At 39.9% G+C, this 21002-nt stretch overlaps 1 protein-coding gene across 2 annotated transcripts in view; it reads left to right on the forward strand.

The window, feature by feature from the left end:
• Positions 1 to 21002, forward strand: part of DPYD (dihydropyrimidine dehydrogenase) — a 623728-nt gene that overhangs the window by 424000 nt on the left and 178726 nt on the right. For both annotated transcript variants that reach the window (XM_020801233.3, XM_072997958.2), the window contains exon 15: positions 16848 to 16916. In XM_020801233.3, coding sequence (XP_020656892.3) covers positions 16848 to 16916 — 69 coding nt within the window. The remainder of the gene's footprint in view (positions 1 to 16847; positions 16917 to 21002) is intronic.

Here is a 21002-nt window from a genome sequence, read left to right on the forward strand (position 1 = left end):
GTAATTTGTTGCATTATTAAGTTTAATGTGTTACATATTTAACAAATTAAAAATCACACAATTAAAATTACTTAATAAGTCTACAAATGGACCCACCCCTCCCTAGTAACAAATTAAAGTAACTCGAAATGCCACCGAATAAAATTGCAACTTGTAACGTTGTTGGTTTTTTTGATGAATTCTGAGTAGTGAGTTACTTTTTCATGAATTAATTTGAAGCTCTGAAGAAATGGATGAGGAAGGTTTTGACGAAGTATTGTGCAGAGGGAATAAAGTAAAATTATGACCATGTTATGCCATGCATGTATATTTCGGTAGCAGAAGAGGCAAGAAAGGCAGAAGCAGGCCAGGAGAAGAGAGGTTAACACAGAAAGAGGAGGAAGGTGACAAGGAAAGGCTGGCATTGCTTCCACATTATAGTAATATAACTCATTCACGCAGTTTTAAAACCCATGCCATCACTTGATGACTCCTCATTAAGGACCAACACATACACCATGTCCATAAAGTATCAGTTCTATTCAGTCTTTCCATTGCATTGAAAGCAAATTAAGATTTGAGCTGTATTGAACACTTCGTGTCTTCTCATGCAAGGGCAGAAACCTGCATAAGTGGACAGATATAAATTTCTTTCTGTGCTGCAGCCCGCTGATCGGCCAAAAACCACATTCCAGAGAGCTGCAAAATTCAATGGACCATATTGTTTTTGTGTGTCTGTGTGTTGGTGCTGGTGAGGGCCTACCGGGAAGAATGAGGGCAAAAATCCAGATACTGTTTTCTATATAATAAGACAAGGGAGGGAAGGTATCATAGATAACGAACTATGGTTGTTCTCTGTTTCCAATACTTTCTCCTCATACCTTGGATTCTTTTTAAGGAGAAAGGTGGGATAAAAATATTTTAAATAAATAAATGGAGTCCCTGATGCTATTTTACTGTAGCTGCCCAGTGCCTTCTGTTGTGGCTAGTTTACAGTCAACGTCACTGGCTTTTCCCTAGTTTGCAGCCCTATGGAGCGCAGCTGAGATGCCGCGTGGAAAGGGAGTCTGTGCAGCAGGATTGCAGATTCTGCCTGTCCTGCTGTTGAATGAAGCATCCCTTCTCAGCTTTTGCCATTTGCTCATCCCCTTCTGTGTTCTGTGCTGCACTGTGAACAACTGCCAACGTCTTTCCATTCAGTGCTGCTGTCTTATTGAGATTATTTGCCTGCTGGAAGGCTATTCACTTTATGAAAAACAAACAACTGAAACAGAGAGATGGTACATCTCAGTCTGGGTGAGCCATGGTCACTGCCAGAAAGGGACAGAAGAATGAGCAAGGAAAGGAAAGGAGAAAGATTTCAATGCACCCTAAAAGTGGCCTCTGTCTTTCTGATTTTCATCCAGTTATTAAAGGTTTGCTAGTGATCAAAACTGAACCCAATGAGAAATCAAGTTTTAAGTGTGGTTGTAGAGAAAAACAAAATAAGTTTGGGAAGGGTTAAACCGCTGACTGGCCCTGTTCTGAACACTTTTGTTCTCCCTTGCAAAAGTGAAGAGGATTATAAGTCAGTAATGTCAAGACATCCTGCTTTACTTGTGTTTATCTCTATGCAGAATCTTTTTTTTTTTAGTAAGGCAGCTTTGAAAGAATAGATTTATGGACTGAAGGTACATTGTTTAATATGTCCATATCCATCTAGATTGACAGTTTCTACAGATTCGAATTTCCCAGGGGAGCGCAGTGTTACTGGTGTCAGTGGATGGCATCATTTACTTCAATACTCCATTATTAAATTGATAACAAGATAATTCCTCAGCTTCTCACAGACATGACAGGGTTTACAACTCTTAACTCTCTTATTGCATGGGATTTGATGCTATAAGAGGGTTTCAATAAGAAGCTTATTTTTATTTCAATCCAGTGACAAATCAGAATTTCAAGGGAATAAACATAACACATTTTTAAGGTCCACAAGGCAACTATATTAGGAGAGGAGAGAGATGGAGGATGGTTGTAGCCTTTCTGGTTGTTATTTTTTTCCATTATGAAACCAAATGTGTTTTTTTCTGCTGATTATAGTTAAAATAATTATGGAAAGCCCAACTGCCCTGTATTTGTAATACACACACACACACACACACACACACAGAGAGAGAGAGAGAGAGAGAGAGGTCTGATAAAATAAGCTTTTCACATATAAAACAGCTTTCTTGTATTTTCTAGGCAATGATTATTAAAATAATATGACTGGAGGCAGTACAATTTCTATAGGATCAACGTCTATTGTTAAAGAAGCATATACACTTTGAAGCCTAGGCGCTTTGTGGTAAAGTTGAGTTAGTCCCACATTCTCCCATATCATCTATATTCAATTTCAAAAAGAGAAACAAGTTACCATATTTCTATAGAAATTACAAAGAAAGGTGTAGATATTTTTCTCTTAAAAATGAGCTGAATGAAATCCTCACTTTTCTGCACTAGCCCAAGTCAATAAATACCATTGCAAATACTGCTCACAAAGGCTCATGTTGTACCTAACTGGCATGTAGCTGCTAAAGGTGAAGAGATGAGGAAGAGGGGAGGGAGGCTATTTTAATTCAGGACCATGAAGGAGCCAGCCTGAATTCTATTGAGTGTGGGGGAAGAAAGACAGGTAAGAATCTAATCAATAAGTACACAAATAAAGCATGTTTTAATATATAGGAATCCAAAGCCAGAATTTTTTTTAAAAAACCAAACACTACCTTGGGTCTTTGGTTGTGTTAATCTCTCAGATTTACTTCTCCCTCCCCCCCCCCCCCCGTCCTGCATCCACTGTTCTGTTTACCTTCAAGTTCTTTCAATCAAATATCTGGAGAAATGTACAAATTTTCCAAAGTGGAAAAAACTCCACCCAACTTTCTAGTTATTTAGACTTGGTACGAAGAGTGCATTATATCTTCTGATTCACCCACACTACAGACCAGACACGTAAATCCCCTTTGGATTATCTAGTTCTGGCTATCGACAGAGAACTCATTTGTTGAAGCAACTGCTGAATTATGAGCCAATATTTACAAAAATCCCAGGGATTTGATGAGTCTGTATTTGGGACTAGCAGGTGGATGTCGACCAATAGAGTGTGGTGGATGTGTTCACTATGAAGCTTGTCTGCACATCCCGTTGCCTCAAGTCATGGTTCTACACGTCTTTGATTTTTATAGCCATGCAACTGGAATAAAATCACTCAGACATTTAGCTCAAAATCACATTTTCAACAGAAACTGTCAAAGTACATGATATCAAAACATGTTCCACAATGCTCCTCATCACCCAGGCCCTTCTAGCTTTCATACTTTTATTTTTTTTTTATTCATTATAACGAGATATACTGTATGTGACTAGGGATGCTGGTACGTAATCAGTTTCAAAGCATGCGTATCAATAAATGCTAGATTATTCTTTCTTTCTGGGGGAAAACATACATCAGCATTGGAGAAGTTATAATGCAACAGCATATACTTAATGAAAAAGAAGATTGTACCGGTAGGAAATAACCTTTGTTTCGACTGAAAGAATAATAAAATAACATGTGTGTGAATTGCAGAATCTATCTTAGTAGTGTCTTTTGGTGAATAACAGTTACTAATGCCTTCATTATAGTACAGTTATCTAAATTTAGCTTAGGATGCAATGGCCTAAATGCCAAGCATTCATCTTATTGTGTCACACTTGAGTTGTAATTTATGGAAAAGCTTTGTTTCTAAAACTATGTTTACATAAAAGGACATTTTGCAAATTATGTCTTCCTTTCTCATTGGGTGTTTTTAATTTGGATCTCTTCTGTAATGTTTTTAAAGTTTTAAACAGGGATTGGCAGATGCAGACCTCCAGATATTGTTGGATGACAACTCTCATCAGGCCTAACCAGCATAGCCAATGTTGTTTTCCCAGGACTAGAATGCATTCTATTGTTATTAGTGCTATCTAATAACATTTGGAGGGGCACAGTTGCCAATTCCTTATCTTAAAGTTAGGTAGGATATGTCTTAAGCAAGTATGCATTCTACAGAGACATATTGTATTATGGCCACTGCAAAATTTGGTAGAGTATTGCACCAAGAAGGATGCAACCTTTGACTACTTAGACATAAGCAACCAAGAAGTATTTTTCCATATACCCCTTTGAAATGGATCAAGGGAACTGAGGTGCCTTGCTCTTATACGTAGAACTCCCATTTGTTTCAAACTAGTGTTCTGTTGCTACTCCCACCCCACCCCTAACTTCTATATCAATCACCTGATGAATGTCCTCTAGCGGTAGTAGATCCTTAATGCACACTGAAAGCTTTGCAATACATCCAGCCTCTTCCTTATGATTGGTTCTGAATACAGTGTACAAACTATGATCCCTCATGTCTTCAGTAAGCCCATGCATTGAGAATGGTGGCAAGGGAAGCCTGATTTGAGCCCTAAGTCTGTCCTGACTGCTGACACCTTGAAGCCATGATTGTGTGCCAATGATGTTACTACCTTTCCTGGAGCCCTTTTCAGTCAGTTTCAGTGGAGTTTAGTTTGATTTGAAATGGCTCCTGAAGATCTACCCCTTTCATTTACTGTTAGAATCTGTTCTTCTGATGTTATTGTAGAAGCCTTGTTGGCTAATCAGTATGTAGGACAGGACTGTTATATTAGTGCATATCATGATTAGAGATGTGATATTTGTATTCGTATCCCAAGGGATACGAATACGAATATCCAGTCTCTAATCATGATATGTGCAAAGCATGATAGGCAACAAACTTTCACCTTTTGGTAAGTGGAACTAAATATGAGTAGCAGGACTCTGATTTAGGTCTAAACAAGGGGTTAAGGAAATTGTAAAAACAGAATTGGTAGAACAGTGTTTCAAGCATGCTATATATCTTTTAACTAAGAACGGGCTTTAAAACGTTGCTGTTTTGTTTCAAAACTCCCAGAATCTCCCAGTCATCATCACAAGCTCTGAATGGGAGTATTGGAGAATAAAAATTGACTGAATAATTATCATTGAAGTACTTGTAAGAATGGTTTTACAGCACAGAATCTGTGTTTTGCAAATTGTGTGCCACATTAAATAAGCAAGATGCAGTTGAGCCCACGTTTCTTTCTCACTGTAAAAGTAATATACTCAGACCTGGTGCAAGTTGGGTGGAGAGATCCACCTTTCTCCTTAGACTTTTATTCCTTTTAAATTGCACTTGTGCAAGTGGTTTTTTTTAAAAAAACAACAGAGTGAGTTTGTGTGTGTGTGTGTGTGTGTGTGTGTGTGTGTTTATTATTTCCATTTGTATGTTGTCTTTCTCCCAATTAAGGGACCCAAGTCTATTGAATGATTCTCATTGCACTTGGAACTGGAGTACTGTACTCCAAAACCATTCTCCCTGATGCATTTGTAAGATGAGTTGGGGTGTGTGTGTGTGTGTGTGTAGATATTTGGAGCCAGAAGTTGGCAATTCAGATCACCACTGTGCCTATAGGGAGAAGAACCAGCACAGTCCCAGAAGGAGTGAACAGTGAACTACTTCTCTGTATTCTATACCTCAAAAAAACCCTGAAGAGAGTCATCAGAAGTCAGGAGCAACTTGATGGCACACAGTTGTTATTATTATTATTATTATTATTATTATTATTATTATTATTATTATTATTATTATTATTATTATTATTATTATTATTATTATTATTATTATTATTATTATTATTATTATTGCTACTTATTTCATTGTTGGCCAGACAAGAATGAGGAAGAAAGGACTATGCTGTAGCAAAATACTTTCATCGTGGCTAAAATTCAGAATACAGATATTTTCAAATTCATTAGAGAGGTCATAAAAGCAGCACTTTTTTATTTATTTATTTATTTATTTATTTATTTATTTATTTATTTATTTATTTATTTCAGTCTATAGGAGCTTATTTTTGACAGGTTGGCAGCCTTCTGTATAATTGAAATATTTGTAGAAGTGGTGTTGCTTTATTAGAACCAGTGAGCAACAACAGAAGTCCACTGTGGTCTTCATAGCCACTTCAGTGAAGTGTTATGGGATTTCCTTTTTCTTCCCATGACACTGCACAGGAGCCTTTTTTTTTTTTTTTGAATATGCTATAAATGCATAAGGTCTAATCTCTAGAGTAAGGATAGCAAGAAGAAAATAAATTCACAGTTGGCAAAATGTTCGCCAATGATTCTCCAAGCCCTGCAAACACAGCTAGCCCCTTTTTTCATATTGTGTTTCCTGCATCTCACACAAAATGTCACTGTGTAGAAGTGTGTAGCTGAGAACACACCATGCACAAAGCATACACATACAATGCTACTGATCTTAATAAACTCTGAGGGGAAAAAAGGAAATCTTATTGGAGGTGTAAGTTTTACCTGCATATTTACCAGAATGTGTAAAAAAATAAATTAATTAATACGTCTCAAAAAATGTGCAAAATCTTGCTGGGACCAAAAAAAACACACAACACCTTATCTTGAAGCAAGGGGAAAAAATCTTTTGTTGTCTTATTTACATCTCTGTTGTAAAATATTCTAAGGGTGTGTTTAATTTTTAGGTTTGAAATGAACAGGGAACAACAATCATGCAATTAGGCTTGTATTCAGTAGCCTGAATTCAACTGATAATCTCAACTAGAAGAGACCCATTTGAATCAGTGGCATTTATATAAGAGTTAACTCACCATTCAGGAGTGGATTCAATGCCTCTATTCTAGCTGGAGCATTGGGTTTAACAGCCTATTAAATGTTACTCTTCTGCTTAAAGTTTGAGATGTGTCTCATATGGGGCAGGTTTGCTTGGTAGGTGGTGTCTAGAGAACATGCCCTGGGGAGAAATTAAAAGAGAGCATTGTCTAAGTGTTATCCTCATTCTAGGAAGAAATCTTTGAAATGAGGGTTTCTGTTCTATTCGATATACAGAAAAATGTATTTCTCGGATGGGAAAAGTATGAAACTGTTCTTTTGCCCTTGCTGATAACTTTTTCTGTATTAATTTCATGGGAAGCCTTTGGGTAAAAGCACTTAGGGTACTGGTTCCCAAAGAAGCTTCTTACAAAGGAAAAATAATAGTTTAAAATTGTATGAATATCCCAAATGGATAATAGCTGGAAAGAATTGCTATCATGAACACCCCACCCCACCCCACCCTGCATCACTCACTTCACCAGAACCTTTAAAGCTGAAATGAAATAGGCTCCTTGAAATATTTTATTTCCAGGAGAAAGTACTGTATTGTTTTCATCATATAGACATAGTTAATTTTTTAAAAATGAATATTATTTTTATAAACATCAGAAGACATGTTTTCTCAGTGAGGAGGTATGAAGCATTGCGCCCTGCACGTTTTCTTTCTTGCACTTTTAAAAGAAACTCATTAATATCTTCAGATTTTATTCGTAACTTTTTACTATATCAAAATTCACTTCTTGTTTTTTGCCATTGCTCATCCCTGTGCCCCTTCAATTTCCCCCTTTGGTATAATATAATATTGGGACGTGGTGGCACTGCAGGTTAAACCGCAGAAGCCTCTGTGCTGCAAGGTCAGAAGACATGCAGTCGTAAGATCGAATCCACGCGACGGAGTGAGCTCCCATCGCTTGTCCCAGCTCCTGCCAACCTAGCAGTTAGAAAGCATGTATATGCAAGTAGATAAATAGGTACCACCTCGGTGGGAAGGTAACGGTGTTCCATGTCTAGTCGCACTGGCCCTGTGACCAAGGAAACTATCTATGGACAAACGCTGACTCTATGGCTTGAAAACTGGGATGAGCACCGTGCCCTAGAGTCAGACACGACTGGACTGAATGTCAAGGGGAACCTTTACCTTTACGTATAATATAATATGATTTGATTTGAATGGTACAGATTTCACAATGCAATATCACATTATCCTGCTAGCAATATAGCTTGGATCTCAGGAAGTGAGAGAGGAGGAAGAAAATACACTGCTGCTTTCCCAAAGACTCTGGTACACCAGGCCTCTGAGGCTGTTCATGGGCCTTGTGGCAGGAATGAAGCTGGGGGTTCTGCTGTTGGCTGCTACAGTGATCCCTGAATGTTTAGGACAGGGGTGTCTAACCTTTCACCTTCCCTGGGTGACATTAGAAGATGAAAATTTGGTTTCGGCCGCACATAAAATAAAATAACAGTAACGATACCTGATCATCCAAAAAACCATAGAAAACATAGTTAACATATTAAATTTACTTGGAAATGAAGTTAGTGAAATGTTTGACATTGTTTCTTAGCCACCAATGGATCCATATTTGGTTCCAGCCTGGCTGGAAAGCTAGCAGCACGGAGCGACCCCGTGGCTGGAGACAGAGCCCGGGAAATTCAAATGCCCTCCCCCACCGGGCTCCTGCCTCCTGCTGCCATGTCTCTCCATGCTGCTGGCTTCCCAAGTAGAAACTCTGAAGTTTCTACTTACACTCAGCCTTTCGCTAGCCAAATCCAGCCCTGCTGAAGGCGGTAATCACGGTTACGTCGGTCTCCCCTCTGTACTCGATCTGCAGCGAGCTGCCTTTCTCCCCGCTCGGCCGGAAAACCCAAAGCCTGGCAACTGGACAGATGCACCGCTGGGCTGACTTCCTTCCTCACTCCGGGCAGCAATGGCGTTGAGCGGCTCGGCTACCCTCTTTCCCCCCCAGGCACTGAGCTGGCTGGTGAGCTGTGGGGCGAATTTGGCGCTAAGGCTCCAGAGTTTGAGGCTGGCTTTTTCCCACCCGACACATACACACTCCATGGGTGGGCGGGCAGCTTCTCCCTCTCCCCCTCGCTGCGTCTTTCCATCTCTTTTTTGCTTCCTCGCTTACCCACTCACACACTTTCCTCTTCGCCAGGAGAGAGGCTGGGTAGCAGAACTGGAACGCTAGCACAGCATTGTGGGAGGTGCAGGACCCTCACTGGGCCGTGTTAGGAGCCGACCTGGGCCGCATGTGGCCCCCGGGCCGCGGGTTGGACAAGCCTGGTTTAGGACTTCTGTTGAGCAGCATGGTGGGGCTACACAGGGGCAGTGGTAGCTGAAAGGATGTGATCCTTGTTTTTCATGGAAGTGGAGCTGTTTGTGCAGTTGTGCTCCACTTTAAACAAAAAGGACCTGTCTCTCATGGTACAGGCTGGCAACATGCCAGGAAAGGGTTATCAGAAGAGAAGTAATTTGACGATGTCACCCATGATGTTGGTGATTCACTCTCACCCTTTTGACTGCTAGCCAGTAAGTTCCTCTTTCTCATTTGACCATGACGCTGGAACGGCCTCGGGCTAAGAAGTGGGGACAATGCCCACAAAAGCCCTACAATTGTATGTAAGCTAGAGACAATAAGCTAGATACGGGGGGGGGGGGGATATGCATTGATTTTATTGCTATATTGATTCTTAAGAAATGTTTGCATTGTATTTGTTTTTTTACACAGTGCCCGAGAAAGACGTCCTAAGACTACTGTGCCTTTGCATTATGGCCCCTTCGTTTGCTGTCTTTTTTCCCTTTGAATGTGTAATAATGCTTAAATCCTTCTAAGATACAGCTTACCAGTGCCTGATTTGCTCTGCTCATATACTATGATGGCAGTGGAGCTGTCAAGTCCTCCTAAAAAGAGCTTCTATTGCTGTCACCACAGGCAGCATCAACATTGCACGGCTACCTTTTCTCCTGCTGCCAACATAAGTTCTCCTTGCCAAAGACCTCCGAATACCCCACACATACAATTAGAGAAATGCCCCTCCCAATTGACCACGGCAAACAAGACAGCAAATTTCAGAGGAGCCATCTTCATCCAGTCCTAATTAAGTATGATTGTTCTGTTTGACACTGGAAGCTGCGAGCCAACTGCTTTTGAAAGAAACTTCACCATTCTTGCTAAATACTTCTGAAATTACCTTCCATCTGTTCTCTGACTCTGGAAGGCCTTTAAAACAGGGGAAAATGCAGCATTATAAAAGTATAGTGTTTTCTAATTGGCATTTTGTTTCTCTTGTGTGGTTTTTCAAGGTTGAATAAAATGCAGTACACAGCAGTGATCGATTCTCTTTAATCAAGAAAATGTTTACAGTGGTTACTAAAACCAGAAACCAAGAAAGGTTAGCTTTTCATACATGGACAGAAAAAGAAGTCGGCAGATGCTACTAGTAATGTGTTCTGCATATCTAACATACTCTTTCAACAGAGGCCGGTTGTTGTTGTGTGTTTTTTTTCCTGTACTGACGTCTTCATTTTATTTTTCTCATATTCACTCATCACCACCAATTTTTCAACAAAATGACCCATAAATCATTTCTGTCTTATCAAAGATGCTTTGGCTGGGATCCTGACTTCTCTGTATGGGCAGCATCAGGAAGGGGAGCTCTCTGGCACAGAGCACTCAATTCCTCTGTCTCCCATACAAAGACGTGTGGGGCTGTGCCCACACCACATGCATTGTTTGGCACTCTGACCATGATTTGGTCTGGGGGGGGGGTCTGAGGCCTTGGAGAAGCCATTTTGTCTTGAATTGTAATTATGTGTGTGTGCCTGTGTGATTTGTTACCAGACATCCCCATATTCTCACACAATGATTGAGGCTGGGTGGAGAAAGTTTCTCTGCAGGTTGGAAAAGGCACAAAAGCATTATAAATGTAACCTAAGCCAGAATCATATACTGTAGCCCCAAGCGGTTTCATAAGAACTGCACTCCCAGTCTTCCTCAGATTGTACAAGTAATTGTGCAACTGGTCATGTCATAAGGAAAAGCACTGCTATTGTGTATGCCGAAAAATGCAATAGGATTTTGGCTGGAAGGGCTACTGTGACACTACAGAAAGTGTGAAGTTATCTCTTGTTGAGATATGGTTGTAATGCAGTGTAATTATACATTTATTATTGGGAAAGGGAATTAATTTTGAGCAACTACACATATCAATCTTGATCTGATGTGCTAAAAATAATTTTAAAAGATAAATATCTTGCTGCAATATGGCAAGATTTGAAAGGAAGGAGTTGCTTTCGGGGAAAGATTCCATGCATGCAAGATTGATATTTGTACATTTGCAGAAATAAAATATAAACTGTAAAACTATGCCACGTGCTGCCATTCTACTTATATTGAAGCAAGAAATGGCACTGAGCAGATTCAACACATTCCATTTTACAGGATTGCAAGCAAGCCCAATAAAATTTCAGTTTTCTCCCAGAAGTGGGACCCAAGTCAGCTTACAACAACATTAAAATGGATACAAATAAAAATGTAGGTGTAGGTGCAGATATCATTTTAAAGTCAATAACATTAAAATGCTGTTTAATTACAAGCAGTTGAATAACACATCCAGTTCAAAAAAACAACAACAAGGCATAATACCATAACTGAAGGCCCTTTTTCAACAACTTGACAATTGCTAAAAGCATGCCAGAATAAAAATTACTTTCCTACAGTGAGAAAAACTAAAGGAAGAGAGTTCCAGAATCTGGGAGAAGCCTTCAGGTAGCCCTTCTCTTCAGCATCCACCAAATCTGCCTATGAAGAAGAGGGGTGGGACTGAGAGAAGGGTCTTCCAGGAAGATCTCATAGACTAGGTAGGCTTGTATATCTACTTTCAGATAGTGTGGACTCAGGTCATATAGGGCTTTTCAAGTCATAACCAGCTTTTTGAACTGTGCTCAGAAACGGATAGGTAGCTAGTGAAATCTTGAGTTCTCTTTAACCAGGCCACTTCCTGACCACAACCCTCTGGACCAGAAAACGATCCTGAAAACTCTACAAGGCAGCCCCATGTAGAGTGTAATATAATAATCTAGGAGGCAACAAAGGCATGTCTCACCTTCGCCAGCTTAGATACCAGCAGGAGTGGGAACAGCTGGCATACTACTTTTAATGGTGTGTAAACACACTCACACCTCCACCAAAACCTGGGTGCCCGGGCTCATGGCTGGATCCAAAACTATACCCAAACTGCAGACTTGTGGCTTCAGGAGGTGTCGTGACTGACCTTACTCAGCAATCAATCAATCAATAAATAAATATCAAGCAAAACAACCCTTTATACCTTCCTCCTCTTGGGGCAAATTTTGTTACATTGTTGTGGGCCCCATTCTGCTTATCTGTTTGGTAAACCTGAAAGGGACACTATCAAGGCTTTGCTTCAAGCAACAAAATACCTCATATCTCCAGGACAGTTTAATTGCTGTTATGTACTTGAATAGCTCCACTGACTTAATTGGATTTATGGAGCAAAAAGCCCTTAGATGTGCCATCCTGGTCATAGTGTGGTTTGCTTTCTAGGCTAAAAAAGAATTTTACTTTTGTAAAGGCAATTTATTCAGAATTTGGCTATGGTAGCTGAAGCAGCGAGCTGTGGAGCCAGAGGAGAGCAGTTCAGTTCTTCACCATGTCTTGTGGGAGAAGAATCAGCCCTTGAACAAACCTCGTAGTTGCAGAGCAATCCAAAAGGTGATAATGATAGACCACTTCTGAATACTCTAGACTTGGAAAGATGTTTAAAGGGCTGTCATAAGTTAGAATTCACTTGATGGCACATTATAATTATTATGATAGATGACCTATCCCCTCTCCTTTGAGTTTCCATATACCCAAAGTCATAAGGAATCCATGTGGAATGAGAAAGTGTCGCCCCAAACCACTATTATGCACTAGTCCTTCTTTAATCCTCATTATTTTTTTCTAAAACCAGTGAAAAACTTAGGAATTAGCAATATAGATATAATGTGGAGAGATTACTCACAACACCAGACCCTCTATAGTATCAGGAACACTTACGACAATGCAGTGAAATGCCTGCACCCTGTATATGCAATTGGTGTTTCCACATTGTAAGTGAACTGGCCCATACTTTGAAACCAAAGGGCTTGAAATAAGTCAGAGACTTCCACATATTATTTGACAGAAATGGTCACTTCTCCTCCAGGGCGATGGACTTGATCATCAAAACAAAAACACACACCAAGTGAAGAAAAAGTGGAATTAGAAGTGCTTGTTTTTCATGAATACCTTGTGGAAGATGAAGATGGCTGAAAGGATTTCAGAGGTAGAGCTAGAGTAATGGGAGAGGGAACGTTGCTTTCATATTATTGAAAGTGACAGTTGGCTACAGTGGCAGAGGAAAGAGCTTGAAAATGTGTATCAGACCAATAATTACAGATCGCTCACCTGTTATCTACTTAAGCTACCCCAGGTAAAGGTAAAGGTTCCCCTTGACAATTTGTCTAGTCGTGTCTGACTGTAGGGGGCGATGCTCATCCCTGTTTCCAAGCCATAGAGCCAGTGTTTGTCCATAGATAATTTCCGTGGTCACGTGGCCAGCGTGGTTAGACACGGAACACTGTCACCTTCCCACCGTGGCGGTACCTATTTATCTACCCACATTTTTATATGCTTTTGAATTGCTAGGCTGGCAGGAGCTGGGACAAAGCGACGGGAGTGTTACAAACAGCTATGATGTCACCTGTCCTTCAAGGTTTAGGCTGGAGTGTTAACATCCAATGGTGGTCGGAAGGCGGGACATCAGGGGGAGGAGCTGGGATATATAGGGGTGTGAATGTGCGTGAGGGGGAGATCAGGATCTGTGAGTGTTGAGATGAGATAGTGATCAGATTGTGTGGGGATATGAGTCTGTGTGAGCTAGAGCCTTTCTTTATGTGATTACCTGATTTATTTGTTATACCAATCTTAATGTACCAATCAATAAACTTTAGTTATTTTGTTTGAAATCCATTCCGGCCTGAGGATACTTATTGCAGGGGATGGATGGTGGCAGACTACCAGAAGAGTAACAGTGGAGTGACGTAGCGACCTTCCTTGGTGAGGTAGAAGGAGGCCGTTACAGGGAGCTCACTCCGTCACATGGATTCGATCTTACGACTGCTGGTCTTCCAACTTTGCAGCACAGAGGCTTCTGTGGTTTAACCTGCAGCGCCACCATGTCCTTTCTAAGCTACCCTACTTTCATTAAAATCTTGTATTATTAGCTGAACTAGCCTGACTAAACATGGTTTTGCAATCATTCTCCCTTAAGCAGCATGAACAGTTCTGAGTCTATTTTTTTAAAGGAAAAACAAATTGGTACACTGAGAATCAAGTCATTTGAAAATTAGGCCATGTTCTTAATTGTACGTATGTCAGTTATCCAATTAACATTTCCCTCCTTCTCCTTGCCTTTCCTAATGTAGAACAAAGGCTGTAGAACAGGACTGTCAAACATCATAAAACACATAAGAAAGGTTTAAATCAAGTCTTTGAAACAATTCTGAAATGAACACAAACCAACTTCTCTCTTGTGTACGTACAGTACATATACATATACGTCAGATAATGAACAATAATATAATTTTGTGGAATCGCAACGTCTTACAGCAAATAAATTACAGCAGGTGAAGGAGCCATTATTTACTTTGCCACATTCAGTGTGAGACAAATATTGAGATGCTGTGGCGAAAGACTTGCCCTACAGAACTTTAAAGATGAATTTGTTTATTGTGGCTCATTTGGGACTGCATCTCGCTTTGTCAAATGCATGAAATGTTCATCTCAGTTAATGTTTGTGTGCATTCTGCATGTTTACAGAACCATACAACTGTTCATTGGGGACCATAGTTCATAAGCAGCAAGAATGAGATATTGAAGGGGAAGAATATCAACACTCCCATTAGTTTTTTTGAATTATACCTGATTTGTAATTCACTTCTAATCTATTCCATGATTTTGCACAATATGCCACTATGAATTATCCCTGCGGTACAAAATAGTGAATTTGCATGTGGCTGTTTAAGTTATTCATATGAACACTGCTGGTTGCTTTTGTGCTTAGCAAAATTTTTCTGCAAATATAATACTGCATGGGTACACAGTTTGGGGTAATGGACAGAGTGATGGACTAGGACCTACAAGACCTGGGTTCGAATCCGTGCTCCGCCATGGAGACTCAATGAGGGGATGTAGCACTGCTCATATAATTTCATAAGTATCTCACTTCCCTCAAAACCCCTTTTCAGGTAACCATAAGTTGGATGCAACTTAATGGCATATTACACGTCATGCTGGCTGAAATCCAGTTGCATAGCTGTGCGTGTGTAACTCGACATTACACCTGCAGTAGCTACAAGTCCATCAAGGTGGTGTGCTGTCCATGAAGTACCTGTGCTCCAATGGGAGAAGTGCACATTTGTCTTGAACAATCCTTGTTACTGAGGTGGAACACCCAGCACATTTACAATAGTGTCACTTTACATTGAGCCCTGACAAACTGGAGTCCAGCCACTGTATAATAAAATATTTTTATTAGATAATATGTACATTTAACAAAACACTTCCTCTGACAGATAGTGACAGGTAGTTTCTGAGATCAATGTTCCCCCATTTGCATCTCAAACAGCAGTATAGCTCATCCCTAAATCAGGCTATCTCTGTTTAAAGACCTACAGAGAGAGAGAGAGAGAGAGAGAGAGAGAGAGAGAGAGAGAGAGAGAGAGAGATGGGCAGTGACACGTGGGTTGCAAACAGTGGCGCCAAAAGAGCTTGCCGTGCAAGAGGGTAGCTGTTAGTCTGGTATATTTTTGGATGGAGTTCAAGTCTATTCAAGACGAGCACTGTCACCCATTCACAACTCAAGGGACTGTCAATGATGTTGTTTCTCTGGCAATACCAATTTAATACTTAAAGAGAAGAGATGCAGTTACTTCCTATGTTTATGGGTTTCCTGTGGGTCTCCCAGGGAAACCGTTGTAAACTGTAGACACTCTTCCTAGCTGGAAATAGAAGTAATAGGGCTGTACTTAAAAAAAAAAAAAAGGTGTAAGGAAAGACTTGTTTCAACCAAATCCTCCTCCTTCATACTGGTTTGTAATCTCTTAATTTGAAGAGCCATAATTGCCTGAATATGCCTGAATGCAGTAGTCACATTTGATTTTGGAAGCTAAACAGGGTCAGGCCTGGTTAGGGCTTCGATGAGAATTTGCCAGGATACCAGGGATCTTTTGGTAGGTTGGGGAAGAATCTAGGTAAAATTAGAAATGAATCTTGCCTGAAATCCTGGAGGGCTCTTGCTAGTCCGAGGTGACAATGCTGGTTGAGATTAACCTATCCTGACTTGTCGTAAAGCAGCTTCCTGTTTTCTCATGAATTCTCTCCTGCTCCCTTCCAGTTATAAGTGCTGCTGAATGTCTAATAAAAGTACCTTAAAAATCTAGATTTATTGGCCAAAATCCTGTTGTTGTTCATTTAAAGGCTGTGTCTTGTCATGCCAAGACTCTCTACAGAGATGTCCTCTGCAGCAGTGAGATTTTATATATATAAATCCTGATTTTCCCCCAACTCCTAATGATCCTCATATATATATAAACCAAGATCATTAGGAGTTTGGGGAAAATCAGGGTTTGAAAATAATAATAATAATAACAGATACCTAGTAATATATGCAGAAGCAGTTATTAAGACATACAATTTGATATAAACCCAAGCCTCATTTTGGGAGCCAATGTGGTAGAGTGGATGGAGGGTTGGATGAATTAGGAAACCAGATTATGAATCCTTGTTTTCAATCATTGCAATTCACGGGGGGGGGGGAGGTCAGTGGGAAAACCACTCCTTAAATGTCTCACAAGCCTTGGAAACCCATTTAGGATCTCTATAAGTCAGGTATGACTTAATGGCAGATGACGACGACGATGACGACAACAACAACAACAACAACAACGATGATGATGATGTAAAGTCAGTTCTGAGTTATGGCAAACCTTTCTGGGGTTTTCTAGGTAGAGAGTACTCAGAAGTGGTTTACCATTCCCTTCTTCTGGGGACACACTCGGGTTTTGCAGCTTGATAACCCACAATAAATCCATACTTATGTTTTTTTCCAGATTGTCATTGCCAGCATCATGTGCAGCTATAGTAAAGATGATTGGACTGAACTTTCAAAAATGGCTGAGGTAATGGCCTCTTTATTATGCTTTCCTTTCCTATTTTCTTTCTCTCTCTCTCTCTTTCTCGGTTTTATTCCATGAGAGACAGTGTAAAAGAAAGGAAATTCAAGTAAAAATGAAAGTTTAAGACATATCCGTTATTGCTTGTTTTTTCCATGTTTTCATTAAAATGATAGAAATGTAAATGAAAGGAAACTTCCATTAAAACAGTGCCTTGGATGTTGTACTCTACCTAAAAATTCTTTAGCCTTTGAATTGCTACACTTTTTATTTGCATTTTAAGCAACCTGCATATTATGACAAATGCCCTGATAAAATTTAATTCTACCTTTGAGAACCTAACTTGATCTTACCTTGCCTTCAGGCACTCTAGCTTGACAGCACCAGAAGAAATTTTGAATATAAAAGTTCTGAATATTTAAAGTATAAAAGGCTCCTTTAATGTTGTTCTGCTTCTTATAAAGGTCCTATTCCTCCCCTTTCCCCCCCCCCAAGGCAACACAATAGCCTGTACATAATAGCATTTTGTTGATTTTTTCTGTAATATAAATACCATCTTGCACAAATGAAAACATCTCAGTCAACCACCTGGAATTTGTAGGCTTTTATATATATTTTAATTCAGGCTTTGAAAATACTGATGTGGCCTGGATTGAGCAAGGAATATTTTATTGAGACATTGATATAGTGGCTGAATAAAGACATGAATGTGTATTGTGAATAAAAAGAGGGGCTTGAAAAGTATACTATTTTCTAGGAATAAGCATTTGAACTCTATAGGTTCAACATTTTTCCTGAGCTGTACCACTACAGCATGCAGGTCAATTTGCATGTTTGAGTACCTCCATATATGTGTCAGGAACGGGAACCTCTCTGCACACTGCAAATGAACAGGCAAGGGAGAAAGCTTCAAACATACCTTCCCAACATTTTTAAATAGGAGCATGGAGAGAATGTGTTTTTCATAGGTTGTCAAAGTATGGACTCCTTTATCCTCAGTGGTCCAGGAAAAAATATTGCCATGATTTTCCAGAAGGTACACACTGGTGCAGTTGTATTTTGAACTTAGGGAGACTGTAGCGTTCACCCTTATTATGTTAAGTAGTTATGAATATTCATGTTTCAGGTTAATGTTGCTGAGAGGCAGAGCTGAGAGAAATGTAATAAAGAGGCGGAGTCAGAGAGTGGAAGTGGTCAGTCAGAGTCAGAATGAGAGAGTGGAGAAGGAGATAGAGTGTGGTATTTGGGAGATCTGAGGTGTGATTAGAGTGAAACGTGAATAAGAACTGTAATGACAAATTGAAGGTTGAGATTGATGATAATAGAAGTTACCTATGATTAATATTCAAAGATCTGTAATCAATAAAATTGTTTTATTTAAAAGACAATGAAGTTTGGACCTGCATCTTCATCCTTCCATGATTAATGTTGATTTAGTGATCAACTGGCGGCAGCAGGTGAAAAGGAGTAGTAATTTGCCTTCTTGTGCTCTGTGTTTGGAGGGTCAGGTAAGGGGCACGAGGGCGAACACCACAAAGACCTACATCTATACATCAAATCGGATTGCACATCTAAACATTTGATCCCTCCAAAAGCCATAAGAGAAGCTGTACCACTGGTTTTACATGCAGACTGAGTCCATGATAGTAGTCATACTAAGGATGTAAAAAATTACTTGTAATTTTCTCATTCTCATTTAGACAGGGTGTCACATACTTGCTAACCCCCATGACATTTCTCATCTGCAGTGTAAGAATGAAACAAAAAGCAGTTTTTTTACATTCAGTTTTCTGCATTTTGCAAACCATTTATTTGCATGAAAACTCCCGCCTTTTCCTTTTATGAAGCTAAGCCTATACACAACAAGCACAGAAAGAAGGGCTGATTGGTCAAAAATATACAATCAATTCTTCTGCTTTTTAGAAGTGTCCTAAACCCAGTGGCCATTGCAGCTTTGTGCAATTTGTGTGAATTTTTTTTCTTGCAAATGTACAAAATTCTCACTAAAACCAAACCTTAGAGACTCTCATAGGATAACAGACAAGGAGGACAATTTTTTATGACAACGTGAGGATCTAAGTCACTAAAATGGACAGGAGCTGAGGCTTTGCCCAAGAAGTGATGACCAGTAGCCAAATTTCTCTATCCTAAACAATTGGTCGGTAGAGATATAAAAATTTGACCCAATACAAAGCAACACCTCAGCAAGGAATTTTGAAACTCCATGAGATTTCCTTCCTTCTAACCAAGAGTGAAGGATCTAACCCTGTCCCTTTGAAGCAAAACACACACAGCAAGCATTGTAAGACCAGCTGATGGTTAAATCTGTCCCATAACCAGGCCTGAAGCCAGACTGAAATGGCTCTAGATACAGTGGACCCTCGACTTACAGACAGCTTGACTTACAGACTTTTCGAGTTACAGACTTCTCTAGCCACAAAATTTAGGTTCGACTTGCAGCCAGAGAATCGACCTACAGACCAGAAAAAAAGCAAAATGGAACAAAAATGGAACAAAAATGGCCGGTTACGGGATTAATTGGTTTTCAATGCATTGTAGATCAATAGAAACTCGACCTACAGACTTTTCGACCTGCAGCCACCATTCCAATACGGATTAATTCTGTAAGTAGAGGGTCCATTGTAATCTGTATCATCCAGGAATCTCTGCAACTGTGAATCTACCACATGCTCCGATTCCTTGCCCAGGAATGGAACATTAGAAACTGGCTGGTAGTTATCCAGTACCATGGGATTCAAGGGAAGGTTTTTCAGCAATAATCTTACTACTGCCTCCTTTAAGCATACTGGGATCCTACCCTGCTGTAAGGAGGTATTCACGACTCCTCCTACCCACTGGGTCAGTCTCTTTCTGGCACTTTTATAAGCCACAAACAGCCAAGAGCCAAGAGACGTGTAGTATCCTTCACCTCGCCAAGGATCCTGTCGGCGTTCTCAGGCTAAAAAAAACTGAAACATATCCATTAACACAGGACAAGTAAAGGCCATTGTTGCATTCGCAGGACCCATTTAACTACAGCATCCAAGTCAGATTAGATCCGAGCAATTTGGCCCGCAAAGTGCCATGCAAATTCTTCACAGTGGGGTGTGTTATTCTGTTTGTTCTCAGTGCTTTAAGACACTGAACCTTGGCTGTATTTTCCTTTCTAATTTTTTTCTCTTTTTTTTTAATATATCTGATTATAATTATTCTAGCTACAATACATTCATTCTAATGTTTTACACAACTCTTAATATTGTTTCACATGTTACAGTTCTACAGGAAGACTGTTGTTATAAAGTTAAGCATCTTGCTGCCAAATACATGTGACCTTCCAAGGTCCATAAACCCTAGAGGGTATGTAGCCTGGTCTCCACAGGAGGCCAGTCCATGTACACTAAAGGTCATCTTGTCAAGGAAGTAAATAATAAAAATAACAACAACCCTTCATGCAGAGGTTTGAAGCTCAACAGGAAGGGGAAGGCTTGAGGGAAATGATGGATAGCATTTCTTGTGATCAGTCTCTTCAGAGTTTCTGAACCATAGCCGCGCAGCAGGCAAAAGTCATTCCTGTCACTCATCAATCATGAAGTGCAACTTTCTAATTTATACTAAGTGGTTAAAAACTGATTTGTTTCAAATGAATGCAGGATGTTTCTCTCTTCCTACCTCAGGGACTGTAAACTGAGTGGAGATCATCAAAATTATTTCCTCCCTTGACCCTTATATCCCTCACTTTAATACCATTGGCTTTGGTAAGGCAAGAGTTGCTACCAAACCACCAACAGTCATGCCCAGTGACTAGATTTGCTAATCACTGAAGTCAGAGTTCAGTATCTGTAGATACAGGTGGTCAGATATTAACTTTTACACACGTAACAAACTGCACAATGTATTTGCATGCCTATTTATCAAAAGCTATGTTCACTAAGCATGCTGTTAATGATGATCTCATGGTGTAAAGATCTTTGCATGTATAAAGCATAAGCCAAGCCAAGCATGCTGTTATATACTGCCTCATAATGGTTAAAGCACTCTCTGGGTGGTTTACAATTTCATTATGGAGGCTATATTCTCCCCTCCCCCATGGCA

This window comes from Pogona vitticeps, chromosome 4 (genome assembly GCF_051106095.1).
Source record: "Pogona vitticeps strain Pit_001003342236 chromosome 4, PviZW2.1, whole genome shotgun sequence".
Classification (NCBI taxonomy): domain Eukaryota; kingdom Metazoa; phylum Chordata; class Lepidosauria; order Squamata; family Agamidae; genus Pogona; species Pogona vitticeps.